Raw genomic sequence first — 15,882 nt, forward strand, 5'->3', positions numbered from 1 at the left:
AACTGTATTAAGCATAATAGGCTTTTTAGTGTATATTCCATTGCAAGCCATCCTTGTACTGCATAATAATTACTGTATGACTTTTAGTAAATTAGAGGGAATAGTTTGGCTTTCTTTCGTTGTTAGTTGCCATTAACAAAGGCTTCTCTGCATGTTTATACATTTCTGGAGTTTTTGCCTATACTAACTTACCTAGAAATTCTTGAGTCAGTCTGAGAACTTCCTAATATGGATTGAAGGAAGAAGTGACAGGAAAGAGCTTGAAGCCATTTATGATGTCATTCATTTCCTCAGGACATTCCAAACTGCTTAATCTCTTAAACCTACAGGCATAGTCTTGATTTAATTAAACCTGAAGACAAGAATAATCACTAAGTCAGAAATAAAGTCACAAATTATGGTTTTAATACAAAGTCTGTTTAATGAGGAGTCATTATGTCAGTAAACATGTGTTAGAAAAATTAGGTGGGTTTTATATAACTTTGAACTGTGATGTAGCTCATTAAAATACCTGAATTGCACATTTGGTGATCTAGATATTGAAATGCTTTAGGTATTTAAAGCAATCTCTGTTGCATTTTTTCTCCGTAAACTTGAGTTTTAGCATTCCCAGACTGAACTGATCTGATGCATCCAAAGCTATCAAATCAATATGGAATAAAACAAAATTGCCACAAAGTTTACTTATTTTAAAAGTTCTTTTAAAAATCAGATTAAGATTAACTTTTAAAAAATAATTATGCTCTTCTGTTTTATGTATTTTCTACCAAATTTAAATACTTGATGTTGTTATGTTGTTTTATTGAATATAATTTGCTTTGTAGAGCTGGATTGTTGATATCTGTACACTTCAGGCTCACGGTGTGAGGCTAACATATTAGTTTGGAAAATATTCCCTAACTTGATCTCAGACTTTTAACCACAAAGGAATATCATCACCTGCTCACATATTATTATTGTCTCAATAGTTAAGTAACAAAAAAACAGATATAGTTGTAGAATTGTTTTTAATGTAGTAACTGCCATTGTATGAAAATTTGTGTGAAAACAGTTTTCCAACTAGGTAAATGCAGCAACAGAGTCTGCTTAAAATTCTTCCCAAACATTCTCCTTCTGTGCTGTTTCCTGATTCATTTTCTGCATTGTACTGAAAGGTACTGTATGACATTAAGAATGTGCACACTAATGTTTTAATTTATATGAATCATTTTTAATATTAAAAACTTTGCAACATATTCTGCTAGGTTTCCACTGCACACATTGTAGAATTGATGCAACAGTGCCATTTAGTTGTCAGTACTGTGACTTCACCTGCTGCATGTCCTGCTGGAAGCAGTTATTGAAGGTTAGACTGATCTTTAAACTTATGATGGGGAAAAGGATTGTAACTGTTTTGGAAGGTTGATTGATTATAATCATGACCAGATCAAATCTGAGAAAACTAACTGAAAAGATAGTCTCTTGTTGCATGCATATTTAGGAGCAGATAGGTGGTTGACTATGTTTTTTAAAATGTAATTAAATTAAATTGTTTATTTAATTTGGCTTGGATTGCAGTTTATGTAACTGCTTAACTTGTATAAACGTGCACATTTATTTTTAAATTGGATTGAAGTTTTCTTCTCACTTTTCCTTTGCTACTTTCTCCTCATTATAATTTGGACTTATGCCAAGTATATGTTTGTTTTTCTGCTACTTGGGAATTGTAAAGTGCATCTATAACCGTCTATTGAGTTCACTTCTTCTGATGCATGTTCAGTGGTTACTTTATTAGATACAGGAATGGTCTTCTGTTGCTATAGCCTGTCCACTTGATGGTTCAACGTGTTGTGTGTTCAGAGATGTTCTTCTGCACACCACTGTAGTAATGCTTAATTGATTAAGTTACTGTCGCCTTCCCATCAGCTTGAACCAGTCTGGCTGTTCTCTTCTGATAGCTTTTATTAACATAGCGTTTTTGCCAGCAGAGCTACAGCTCATTGAATGTTTTTTGTTTCTTTTACATTAGATTATGAGAACACTCAGTTCTCTTTTATTGTCATTTAGAAATGCATACATGCATTAAGAAATGATACAATGTTTCTCCAGAGTGATATCACAGAAAACAGGACAAACCAAAGACTAACACTGCCAGAACCACATAATTATAACATATAGTTACAGCAGTGCAAAGCAATACCATAATTTGATGAAGAACAAACCATGGGCACGGTAAAAAAAAAGTCTCAAAGTCCCCGAGTCCCCGCTAGCAGGCAGCAAAAGGGAGAAACTCCCTGCCATAAACCTCCAGGCACTGTCAACTTGCCGATACCTTGGAAGCAGCCAACCACAGCCGACACTGAGTTTGTCCGTCCGAAAACTTCGAGCCTCCAACCAGCCCCTCCGATACAGCCTCCCGAACGCTATCCTCTGCCGAGCGCCTTCGACCTAGTCCCGGCCGCTGAAACAAGCAAAGCCGAGGATTTGGAGCGTTCTGCTCCAGAGATTCCGGTTACCACACAGTAGCAGCGGCAGCGAAGCGGGCATTTCAGAAGTTTTCCAGATGTTCCTCCATACTCTCACGTCCGTCTCTATCAAATCAGAATTGTGCACGGTCCCCTATTTGACAGATTACAGATATTATTCACCAGAAAGGCTGCGCGTGCTGCCATCTTCTCCTCCTCTAGGATGGATGGTTTAACATCTTCGCCATCTTCTTGCACCATTCTGTGTAAACTCTAGAGACTGTTGTCTGTGAAAATCCCAGGAGATCAGTTTCTGAGATACTCAGACCACTCCTTCTTACACCAACAATCATTCCATAGTCAAAGTTAATTTGATCGCATTTCTTTCCCATTCTGATGTATTGTCTGAACAACAACAACTGAACCTCTTGACCATACCTGTATGTTTTAATGCATTGAGTTGCTGCCACATGATTAGCTGATTAGATATTTGTATTAATGAGTGGGTATAGTCTGATAAGTATAGAAGAACAGAGAAATGTAAAAGGCCACAAAAAATCTCAATATTTAAATATATCAATACTTAAAGTTGTAAGCGCCATGTACTAGAAAATGAATTAGAATTTTGGGCAGATGGGGATACAAGCACCATTATCAGGATATGACCTTGGTACAGTAGGCTTAGGATTTTATTACAGAATAAGAGATGAGGGGAATTTTCAGTGTATATTGTGGAATCACCATTGTGGTTATTGGGAAGAAAATCTGATCATGAGAGGAAGCTTCAAATACTATGTTATCAATAAAGTGGGATAGACAAGAAAATTTAACCAACTCTATTTTCAAAGATCTGATTGTAAGTAGGTTTAAAGGTATTTTCTGTGGTTGAGAATTGTTGACAAACTAGGGAAGGAGATGAAGAGAATTCTTTAAACACACAAATTTGTTGGAAATTTGAATGTTTTGCTGCATCTGTGTCCTGTATATCTGTAATATGATCAGAAAGCGCTGCTGGCTGTTAAATATACTGTACAGCAATTCCACCTCACTAGTGAACTGTTGAACTACACAGAAGCTCCACAGCTCGTGCTTACTGCGCACACCATTGTGTGCTAAAGATTTCTGCAAGAGGTGCCCTCGAAAGCCATGCGCACAAATGTAAAAGAGAAGAACGTGCGCTGGGAACCGGGAGCGACTTAGATCAAAGCCTTTCAGGCCGATCTCCCATCATGCTTACTCTAAACATCCATTCACTTGAAAATAAACTGGACTCCCTGCAGCTGAGCCTGAACCAGTGGGAGCTGAAGACCATCTGCCCACTCATCCTCACGGAAACTTGGCTTCAGGACTTGATGCCAGATGCAGCCATCCAGCTGGAAGGTTTCAGCATGTTTCAAGGTGACAGGAGCCCAGCGATCTCAGGCAAGGCCTGTGGTGGCAGTATCTGCATTTACCGAAATAAAAACTGGTGTGTGAATGGCATCCCACTGTTCACCAATGATTGAGTTCATTTTTGTGAAATGCAGACTGCTTTATATACCGAGGGAGTTCACAGTTGTGTTGGTAGCTGTATATGTCTCTTCCCCCCAACTAATGCTGGCAAGGCACTGCATGAGCTCTACAGTGCATCAGTGACTTTCAAATCTTCATTGTGTCTGGTGATTTTAACCATGCAAACCTAAAAACAATTCCACCAGAATGTTGTTTCTGCTACCAGAGATGAAAATGCACTTGACCTGGTGTATACAAACATATCAGGTGCATATAAAGCGGTTCCCCATCCCCACATTGGGCTCTAGGATCACTTAGCTGTAATGCTAATTCCGGCATACAACCACTGATCAAGGGGCCAAACTGGTTTTAAAGCGGTGAAAACCTGGCCTGAGGGGGCAATCTCAGCACTGCAGGACTGCTCTGAAAACACAAACTGGAGAAGGTTGAGGGAGGCTGTTACCAATGGCAACCACATTAACATCAAGGAATATATGGATTCTGTGACCAGCTACACAGAGAAGCGTACTGAGGATGTTACCATGATGAAACACAGACAGGTGAGGGCAAATCAGAAGCCATGGCTTAACTGCAGAGGTCTGTGCATGGCTGAGGGATCGTGATGCTGCCTTTAGATTGAAGGATGTGACAGCTGTCAGAGAAGCAAGAACTATGCTTTTCCGCTTCAATAGGACAGTGAAATGGGAGCATTCTCAAGGAATTTATAGCCACTTCTGTGATACCAGAGACACGAGGCGCATGTGGCAGGGAATAATTGAGAGGATTACAGACTACAAGGCTACCCTGCACGTCAGTGACCAGGATACTTCACTCCCTGAGAGGCTGTATGTATTTTACGTCCGGTTTGATGCACAGATCAAAGTGCCTGCAAGGAAGATGTACCTTCCCCCAGGGGAGCAGACACTCCGTCTGGCTGAAGCTGAGGTGAGGAAGACCCTGGCCAGAGTCAACCCATTGAAAGCTGTGGAGCCCAATAATATACAAGGTTGGGTTCTGAAAGACTGCACAGCCCACCTAACTGAGTTGCTAACAGATTCAGCATCACTCTGGAACAGTCCATTGTCCCCTCGGCTTTTAAGGTGGCAACTATCATTCCAGTGCCAAAGAAGGTGACAGTAATCTCTCTAAATGACTATAGTCCGGTGGCGTTAACATCAACCAATGTGAAATGCTTTGAGCGGCTAGTCATGGAGTGCATTAATGTCTTCCTCCCAGCTACAGAGGACCACTTCCAGTTTGCTTATTGCTCAAGTTGATCCACAGACAATGCAGTAACTTCTGCCTCCACTCTGTTCTGTCCCACCTGGAAAATGGGGTCTCAGATGCCAGGCTGCTATATTAGAAACTTTAGTTCGATGTTTAACACCATCATACCCCAGAAACTATGGGGAAACTGTCAGCGCTGGGTCTCAATGCCTCCCACTGCAACTGGCTCCTGGAATTTTTAACGGAAAGGCCACAGTCAGTCTGTGTGAGTAGCAACGTCTCTAGTCCTGTTACGCTAAACGCTAACGTTTCCCAGGGCTGTGTGCTCAGCACACTGCTGATGCATGATTGTGTCACAGGATTCAGCTCAAACTGTGTCATCATGTTTGCAAATGACGCCACGCTGGTTGGCCTCATCAACAACGATGATGAGACGGAGTACAGAGTGGAAGTGGAGCAGCTGGTGGATTGGTGTGAGGAGCAAAACCTAAGTTAATACATGGAGAGAGTTATGTGCACCAAGTTCCTGGGAGTTCACATCACCGATAACCTCACTTGGTCTCTTAATATCACCACCCTGAACAAGATGACACAGCAGTGCCTCCGCTTCCTAAGGAGAAGCTCCTTCCCACCCGCCCTCGCCATCTTAATTGAATTTTATAAGAACACATTGAGTGCATCCTGACAAGTTGCATCTCCGTCAGGTATGGGAGCAGCTGAGCATCAGACCGGTAGTCCCTACAAAGGGCTGTGAGAAAGGGCTGAGGGGATCATAGGGGTCTCCCTACCATCCATTGGGGACATTTATCAGGAGCGCTGTGTACACCTGGACCTTAGTATTATTAAGGATCCTGCCCATCAATCCAGCATCCTCTCTGACTTTCTACCATCAAGCAAGAGACTCTGATGCATAAAAACAAGAACGGTCAGGATGAGAAACAGTTTGTTCTCTCAGGCCATTAGGCTTCTGAATTCCCTGCCGCATTGCATTCAAAGTGTCAATGATTAATCTATTCTCTATCTTATATTTAATTTACACACTTACTTTATTTATGTGTAATTCATCTGTAGATTTTATCCTTACTTTCATAAGTTATTGTGTGTTGTATTCACTACTGTGCTTTACACCCTGATTTGATGAAACATTGTTTTGTTTGACAGTATACATGTATATGGTTAAATGACAATAAACTTGAATAAATGTTTGAGGCAGGGGATATTGCATCTTTTCAAGAGAAGTTGGATAAATATTTCGAGCTACTTAAATGCAGGTCTCCAGAAAAAGAATCAGGCAGTGGAATTGGATTTTTCTCACTATTAGCCAATTTAGATCTAGTGGACGAAATGGGCACCATCCTTTAACTTTATATAGTTCCACGCTACTGTCAGTCATGCAATTCCCAGGTAGAGATTCGGGAATACCATCGCACTCAGGTGTAGAAGGATTTGTCATTACTGATTCAGTAACAACTTTGTTTTCCCATCAGTGTTGTTAGCTCTGATCTGAACCCCTGAACCTGGAGGACTAGTGGACCACTCTTAGTCTGTCCTCTACCCTTTGATCTGTTTGGCATAGGTGACCCAACCAAGAGCCAAAGCATAAAGCCCTGACTGCAACCAGCATAGCCATCTGGATCATTGAGGCGCCCAGGCCTCCAAACCACGACAGGGTTTTGGTCCTTGTGGAGATGCTGCTACTCTATGCCTTCTATTCTCTTGACATTTGCACCTAGTCTAAATGACTATCTGATCTACCTGTGACTTTCATAATTTTATATCAGATCTTAGTGTCAGATCTTCCAAAGAAAACTCATTTGTCCAACCGCTCCTTATAGCTAATACCCTCCAAGCTATGTCTGGATGCAGTTTAAATTGCTAAATCCAAAAAAAGTGCATATTGTTTTGAATGTTCCCTACTTGCACTTCCCAGTAAGTTCCAGGTATTCTATTATGTTCCTGGCATTTCAATTGTATTTCAGTGGAATAGTAGTTCCTGTTAATGTTAAACAAGCTTTGTCTGGTTTGCGAAATGCCAGACAAGTAGTTTATACATTTTAATCTTACTACTAGATTATATCAATTAATAACAATCATGAAGTATCTTATAACTGTGTATATTAGATTACGCTATCTTGATCTTTAAGGTTTTACAGCCAATAATCATAATCTTTAATTGGGAGCAGCATGTGGGTTGTATGAAATGTTCTGGGGAAACAAGTAGTATTGACAGAGTTCCAATCAAATCGCACATCAAGCAACACAATATTTACGATATGCTTCAATATTCCAAAAAAACTTTATTCACAAAACCTTTTCCAGGTTTTGAAATACAAAGCTATGTTTTACAATTTTAAAATCGCAGTGTTCAGATGTGCAAAGCTATAGAGACCTGTCCACACACTCAGGGCTGTAACCGCTGCCAACGGTGCATCTACCAAATACTGACTTGAAGAGGGTGAATACTTTTATATTTGTAATTAATGTAGATCACTTTGTAGAGATCGGTTTTCACCTTGACACGGAAGAGTCTTTTTCTGTTGATCAGTAGCAAATTAAATCCACTGTGATTCAATGTTGCAAAATAGTAAAACGTGAAAACTTCCGGGGGGAGGGGGGGTGAATACTTTTTATAGGCACTGTAGTTCAATTGGTCACAGCAATTAATCTGTTTTCTCCATTTCTGCAGAATTTTCCCTTTGGAAATCAAAGATAAATTACATTGAAAAGAAAAAAGGAAGCTGTTTTAAGTATTATTTCTATAAGATGAAAATCACTTCGATGCTATTCTTGACTGATATTTTTATTGTAATATTTACAATTATCTTACACTGAGCCATATTAAGTTGAGAGCATTAAAGAGCATCATTATTTTCTCAGCTATCTAATGTACTCACCTATATTGAAATGCAGCTGATTTTACAAACTTATTCTTTGTCCTTCTGTCTTTCCAGGAGAGTAAAATATGCCCTCAATGCAAAGGAACCACCACCAGAAGATACTTGAGGCAAGTTTTCTTTGAGACAGATAATTCACAAGGCTATGACGGATTTTCATGAATGACTGAAGCTTGAATATGATTTTTAGAGAGTATCAAAGTGTTGGGCTGTAATTTGTAGCAACCATTATCATTTTTTTTGTAAAAAGCACAGAGTATGTGAATAATAAATACTTTGGACAAAAAACAATATTTTTACTAAGTAATGTCTTGATATGATTTTGTGGCATGATAACTGTCATTTTGATTTTTTCACCTAAGTTACAATTTCATAAAACATTTACAGTGCTTTGAGAAAGCAAATATTTCCACATTTTACTGTCCTGACGAAGGGTCTCGGCCTGAAATGTCGACTGCACCTCTTCCTACAGATGCTGCCTGGCCTGCTGCGTTCACCAGCAACTTTGATGTGTGTTGTCCACATTTTACTGTCTCATTTTCTAAATTTAAAATATTGAAGTAGGATTTTTCAGTTAATATACAAAACATTATGCATCGTGTCAAATCAAAAGAAAAATTCCAAAACCGGTTAACAATTTACTAAAAATTAAAACCAAATTGTGAAGCTGAAAAAAATATTCATCCCTTTGGTAATTACTACATTAAGTTTCCTCAGGAGCAATATATTATCTTACCAACTCACCCAATTTGTTGATGTAGAAAATTGGAGGATCACCTGTTTTCAATTAATTCATAAGAATAAATACCCCCTCTCTCAGTGGTTTCTGAGTAGTACCAACATACACTTCAAAATGTTGTAAAGCCAAAACAAGAGATAATAATTCCTTTTCTATAGTTGAATAATTTTTTTGATGGGCATTAAATTTCTTAAAAAAGTAAGCTACCAGACGATCAACTTCATCACCCTCATCCCTTTGAAATAACACTGCTCCTGCAGCTTCATCACTAGCAGTTACAGCTAATGAAAATGGTTTTTCAAAGTCAGGGGATTTGAGCACAGGTTGACTACATAGTATAGTTTTCAATTTATCAAAGACCTCTTGACAAGACTCTGTCCAAACAAACTTTTCATTTTTCCTCAAGAGGTTAGTTAATGGAAGAGCAATGTTCGCAAAATTCTAACATCATTTTCGGTAATATCCTACCATACCCAAGAATGTTCTGAAAGTTTTCTTATTAGTTGGAGTGGGTACTTCTAAAATTGCCGGAACAGGAGCTAATTTTCCTTGACCAACAACATAACCAAGATAGGTCACTGTGGCATGACCAAATTCACTTTTAGCTAAGTTAATAGTTAAGTTCACTTTTGAAAATCTTTCAAATAGTTTCTCCACCGCAGTAATATGTGCTTTCTAAGTATTATTTCCTGTAACTGAATCATCAATATAGACATCTGTATCTTTTAACCCATGAATCACAAAATTAATTATCCACTGGAAAGTATTTGGTGCATTCTTCATCCCAAATGGAAGAACATTATATTCATATAACCTAGGGTTACAAATGCAGAAATCTCTCTACCTCTTTCCGTCAATGGAACACACCAATAACCTTTTAGCAAATCAATCTCTGTAAGGAACTTTGCTTGTCCAACTTTATCCACGCAATCATCTACCCTAGGGATCGGATATGCATCAGTTTTTGTCACAGCATTCACCTTCCTGTAATCTGTATAAAACCGAATACTGCTGTTTGGCTTAGGCACCGTAACACACGGTGAACTCAAATTCGAATTAAAAGGTCTAATAATATTATTCTCTAGCATATACTTAATTTCTTGTTCAGCAAATTCACATTTTTCCCTGTTCATCCGATATGGATGTTGCTTTATAGGCTTTGTATCTCCAACATCTACATCATGCAAAGCTACAGTGGTTCTTCTAGGAACGTCTGGAAATAAATCCCCATTTTTAAAAATTAACTGTTTCATCTGCTCTCTCTGCTCTGGCTGTAAATGACCTAATTTCTCATCAATATTTTCCAGAATTGTTGAGTTTGCTAATCTGGCAGAAATAATGTTGGGTTTAAAATGAGTTTCAGATGAATCATCCATTAAGTTCCCAGTGATCAAACTCATTATTATTGACCACAGCAGTCATAGTAGCAGCCTGTTTCTCATAATACGGTTTTATCATATTTATATAACACAGCTGTGTTGGCTTTCTTTGATCTGGGGTTTTTATCACGTAATCCACATCATATATTTAAGATTTAATCTCATAAGGACCATGAAATTTAGCTTGTAATGGGTTCGTTTGCACTGGGAAAAGAACCAACACCTTATCTCCAGGCTTAAATGACTTCATTCTAGCTTCCTTATCATACTAAGTCTTCATTTTCTCCTGAGCCGATTTTAAATTTTCCGTGGCTAAGCTACAAGCTTTGTGTACTCTTTCCTTGAATTTTAAAACATAATCAAGCCCCCTTATTAATCCACTGTTCCTTCAACAAGGCCAAGGGTCCTTGAACTCTATGCCCAAACACAAGTTCAAAAGGACTAAAACCTAATGATTCCTGCACTGCCTCCTGTACTGCAAAAAGTAGTAAATGTACACCTTCATCCCAGTCCTTTTCATTTTCCACACAATATGTCCAATCATAGTTTTAAGGGTAGAATGGAATCTCCAAGGCTCCTTGGGATTCTGGATGATATGCAGATGAGGTAATCTGTTTTGCTCCCAGTTTATAAACTATCTGCTGAAACAATCCAGACATAAAATTACTACCTCGATCCGATTGTATTTCCTTAGGCAACCCAAAATAAGTAAAGAATTTTATAAGAGCCTTTGTCACAGTTTTGGCTGTTATACTTCTGACTGGTATTGCCTCTGGAAACCTAGACACTGTGCACATGATGGTCAGCAAATATTGATGTCCAGTTTTAGTTTCTGGCAATAGGCCTACACAATCTATAATAATTTTGGAAAATGTCTCACCAAATGCTGGAATCGGTTGCAGTGGGGCCACTGGAATAACTTGATTAGGTTTACCCACAATCTGACAAGTATGACACGTCCTGCAAAATGTCGCCACATCTTTTCTTAAACTAGCCCAGTAAAAATGTCTAAAAACCTTGTTTATAGTTTTCTTTACACCTTGATGGCCACCCAAAGGCATACTATGAGCCATAGTTGAAATCTCATTTCGATAAACTTTAGGAACTACTACCTGGTGATTAACTTCCCATTCCTCATTGGCAGGAATTGCAGGTGATCTCCACTTCCTCATTAATACTCCCTTTTCAAAATAATATCCTACTGGCACCTTCTCAATTTCAGCATCTGGAAGAGCTTGTTCCCTTAATTTGATAATCCCAGGGTCTCTACTCTGCTCTGCTATCATCTCCTTCCGAGATAAAGACAAATCTTCATGGTCAGACTTACTACAATAATCTTGATCAAATAATGAAGGTAAGAAAGTTTCTGACACATCCTCAAAATTCGCATCCCGAGTTGAAGAGTCATGGGTAACAACCTCATCTTGTACATCAGTCTTTTTAGCCATAGCTCGGGTTACAACACAGGAAGAATCTGTGTTAGAATCCCTCTGTGGTTCCTCAGAAATAGGCTTTATTGTCAAATGCACTTCAGGAAAAACTTGTCCATCTGCTAAGTCATTTCCTAACAATAAAGAAACATCATTCACAGGTAAATTGGGTTGTAGTCCTACTTAAACAGGTCCTGTAAATAACCCTGACCTTAAATTTACTCTATGCAAATATACCGGCATAAGAGCACTGCCAACTCCTCTTATATAGTTTACCTCACAAATGTCAGACTCATCACTAAACTTTAGAACACTGTCTAATGTAAGTGATTGAGAAGTTCCAATATCTCTAAGGATTCTTATTGGGACTGGAGTGGATCCCTCTTTCAAGGATACAAATCCTTCGGTTATAAAATGTTCATATCCCCTCTTAACTTGGTCAGACTCTGATAGAGCTTCATTGGTATTTATCGAATTCTGTGGATTTACAGGTGTTTCAATATGATGCACTCAAGCATCTGGGACTTCTTCCTTCTCTTTCTTTTTCAATTGAAAACGGCTATCACATGTCCAGGTTTCTTACAATAATTACAAATAGGACCAAAATGTCTTTCCTTCATGTCTTCCTTCATCCATACCTTTCTCACTAACTTCAGATTTAATTTCTGGTTTACCTTGACTCTGTGCTATTTTTCCTTTTAAAAAGTTCTACCTGGAGAAAATTTATTCTTATGAATTAGAGTATGCTCATCAGCTAATTTAGGAGACTCCTGCAATGTAGCAGTGTCCCTTTCATTTAAGTATATCCTCACTTCAACAGGAATGCTCCTTTTAAATTCCTCCAGTGAAATCAACTCTTTTAATTTATTATACTCCCCATTCACATTTTTAGAGGAAACCCATCTCTCAAAACACACAGATTTCTCATAGGCAAATTCCACGTAAGTTTTTTCCCCAGATTTCTTCAAATTTCTGAAACTTTCTCTATAAGCTTCTGGAACCAGTTCATACGCTTTCAATGTATGCTGCTTCACAATATCATAATCAAGTGCTTGCTCAGCAGTTAAAGCTGTATAAACTTCTTGTGCCTTGCCTCTAATTACACTTTGTAACATCACTGGCCATCTATCTTTTGGCCACCCTAAACTCAGAGCAACAATTTCAAAACGTTGAAAATATTTGTCCGCTTCTGTTTCGTTAAATGGAGGAGCCAAAATAACCTTTCGACTAGCAACAAACTTTCCTAGAACCAGAGGACTGATTTTCCATCCTTAATTTCTCCATCGCCAGCTCAAACTCCCTCTTTTTATTTGCTTCTCTTTCGGCCATTTCCACTTTAAATTTCACAGACTTCACCTGTTCAAGATGTAACTGCATTTCCAGTGTACTCATTGGAAACCTCCCTAACACCTCATCATCAGACTTTCCCAAACTTATACTGTATAATGTTCTGCAATTTTTCTCTGAATTACAGGCTTTGTTGTAACCTTCGTAATTCCTTTAAGATCCAACCTTCTAGCAATCTCGGATACATCACCCTTCCTCGCCTTCGCTAAAAATTCCGGGTCTGGTGATTCTATAAAGTCGTCAATATTCATTGCTGCCGAATACCACCCACAGACCAATCAAACAAAAGAATTGGGTATTTCCCTTTTCCAAATCAGCTTGATAATTAAACAAGCACTTAAGCTCAAAATTGGAACAATCCTTCCGAGCTCCCAAATTATGACACGTGACCGGCAATAATGAATATAGAATTATTTAGTCTTCAAAAATACTTCATTCAGAAGTATTACAAAATAAAGTTATATACATATATACAAAAAAAATTCGTTGAACCTGAGTCCTTATTCAATAAATAGTTATTTACAATAAAGTTATTGTTGACTCTCTGTTCATATACAAATAAAAGATGTTTACAATAAATCGTTCATTTACTGTCAACCCTTGGTCAAGAGTTAAGACTTATTTACAATAAAATTATCAACAATAAAGGCAGGCGTTGGCGCTAATTCCTTTTCCAAATTAACAATTCCACCCACTCCTGGGGCACCATGTTGATTCATCTGTCCGCACCGCTGATGAGGGTTATTCTCCTCCCCACCCGACCCCTCCCACTCCCACGGGTGATGAACCTTAAACTATGGTCCTTCCCCACTGGGCCTTCGCGGTGACCGCACCAAGCTTGAGTGCACCCCTCAGCACGTACTCCTGCAGGCGAGAGTGAGCCAGTCGGCGGCATTCAGTCACGGACATCTCCGTCAGCTGGCAGACCACCAAGTTTCAGGCAGACCAAAGCGCGTCTTTCACCGAATTGATGATCTGCCAGCAGCACCAGATGTTTGTCTCCGTGTGCGTCCCCGGGAACAGCCTGTAGATCATAATCAATATACAATTGAGTCAGATTTTATAAAAACAAACAAATATTTATTAAACTCTGCTCAAAAATAGCAAAATGTATTTAAACGACTAACTTAACTGGAAATTAACTCCTATCTGGCAACTTTGGAAAAGTTCTTAAAAGAATTCGAAGAAGGAAGTCTGAGAGTCGGAGCGGGAGTGCGGAGGAAGACATTTTTGAAATTTTTGGGTTTTTTTCTCCAACGGCGTTCAGAGAGGCGGGACTGTGCAGGCGTGTGACGTCGGGCAGTGCAGCACGGCAGATTTAAAAGGAACAGAGCCTCATACAGCGGGCAGCGTAGTTTGCAGGCTGCGGAGTGAGCCGGGAGCAGAGTGAAGGCTTAAGGGCTTCGGCGAAACGGGCGAGGCGAGGAAGGTTTGGTGTTCATTTTCTGTTGTTATTTGAGGAGAGGGGCAGTGTGAGGGCAGTTTGTTCTTCTCGGTGTTGGATGTGGGAGGCCCTGGAGTCTCCAAGCCTCCCGGACGTCTACATCTGCGCCAAGTGCATCGAGATGCAGCTCCTAAGGGACCGCGTTAGGGAACTGGAGCTGCAGCTCGATGACCTTCGTCTGGTCAGGGAGAGTGAGGAGTTGATAGAGAGGAGTTACAGGCAGGTGGTCACACCGGGGCCACGAGACGCAGACAAGTGGGTCACGGTTAGGAGGGGGAAGGGGAAGAGTCAGGTAATAGAAAGTACCCCGGTGGCTGTGCCCCTTGACAATAGGTACTCCCGTTTGAGTACTGTTGGGGGGGACAGCTTACCTGGGGGAAGCGACAGTGGCCGTGCCTCCGGCATGGAGTCCGGCCCTGTAGCTCAGAAGGGTAGGGAAAGGAAGAGCAGGGCAGTTGTGATAGGGGACTCGATAGTAAGGGGGTCAGATAGGCGATTCTGTGGACGCAGTCCAGAGACCCGGATGGTAGTTTGCCTCCCTGGTGCCAGGGTCCGGGATATTTCTGATCGTGTTCAAGATATTCTGAAGTGGGAGGGTGAGGAGCCAGAGGTCGTGGTACATATAGGTACCAATGATATAGGTAGGAAAAGGGAAGAGGTCCTGAAAGGAGAATATAGGGAGCTAGGAAGGGAGTTGAGAAAAAGGACTGCAAAGGTAGTAATCTCGGGATTACTGCCTGTGCCACGCGACAGTGAGAGTAGGAATGCGATGAGGTGGAGGATAAATGTGTGGCTGAGGGATTGGAGCAGGTGGCAGGGATTCAAGTTTTTGTATCATTGGGACCTCTTTTGGCGCAGGCGTGACCTGTACAAAAAGGACGGGTTACACTTGAATCCTAGGGGGACCAATATCCTGGCAGGGAGATTAGCGAGGGCTACTGAGGTGACTTTAAACTAGAATGGTTGGGGGGTGGGAATCAAATTAAAGAGGCTAGGCGAGAGGAGGTTAGTTCACAACAGGGGTATGGGAACCAGGGCAGAGAGACAGGGGGGTGTAAAGTGAGGGTAGAAGCAAAAAGTAGTAAGGAGAAAAGTAAAAGTGGCAGGCCGACAAATCCAGGGCAAGCATCAAAAAGGGCCACTTTTCAACATAATTGTATAAGGGCTAAGAGAGTTGTAAAAGAGCGCCTGAAGGCTTTGTGTGTCAATGCAAGGAGCATTCGTAACAAGGTGGATGAATTGAAAGTGCAGATTGTTATTAATGATTATGATATAGTTGGGATCACAGAGACATGGCTCCAGGGTGACCAAGGATGGGAGCTCAATGTTCAGGGATATTCAATATTCAGGAGGGATAGACATGAAAGTAAAGGAGGTGGGGTGGCATTGCTGGTTAAAGATGAGATTAACGCAATAGAAAGGAAGGACATAGGCCGGGAAGATGTAGAATCGATATGGGTAGAGCTGTATTAACACTAAGGGGCAGA

At 40.2% G+C, this 15,882-nt stretch overlaps 1 protein-coding gene across 8 annotated transcripts in view; it reads left to right on the top strand.

Moving 5' to 3' along the window:
- Positions 1-8,332, top strand: part of rtel1 (regulator of telomere elongation helicase 1) — a 182,808-nt gene extending 174,476 nt beyond the window's left edge. For 7 of the 8 annotated variants that reach the window (XM_072240347.1, XM_072240390.1, XM_072240382.1 and 4 more), the window contains 2 exons: positions 1,245-1,345; positions 8,114-8,332. In XM_072240347.1, the coding sequence (XP_072096448.1) occupies positions 1,245-1,345; positions 8,114-8,218 (206 nt within the window). In that variant the 3' untranslated portion in view covers positions 8,219-8,332. The remainder of the gene's footprint in view (positions 1-1,244; positions 1,346-8,113) is intronic. The other variant, XM_072240398.1, reaches the window with a different exon arrangement.
- The last annotated feature ends 7,550 nt before the right edge of the window (positions 8,333-15,882 follow it).

The sequence above is a fragment of the Mobula birostris genome, chromosome 2 (genome assembly GCF_030028105.1).
Source record: "Mobula birostris isolate sMobBir1 chromosome 2, sMobBir1.hap1, whole genome shotgun sequence".
NCBI lineage: Eukaryota > Metazoa > Chordata > Chondrichthyes > Myliobatiformes > Myliobatidae > Mobula > Mobula birostris.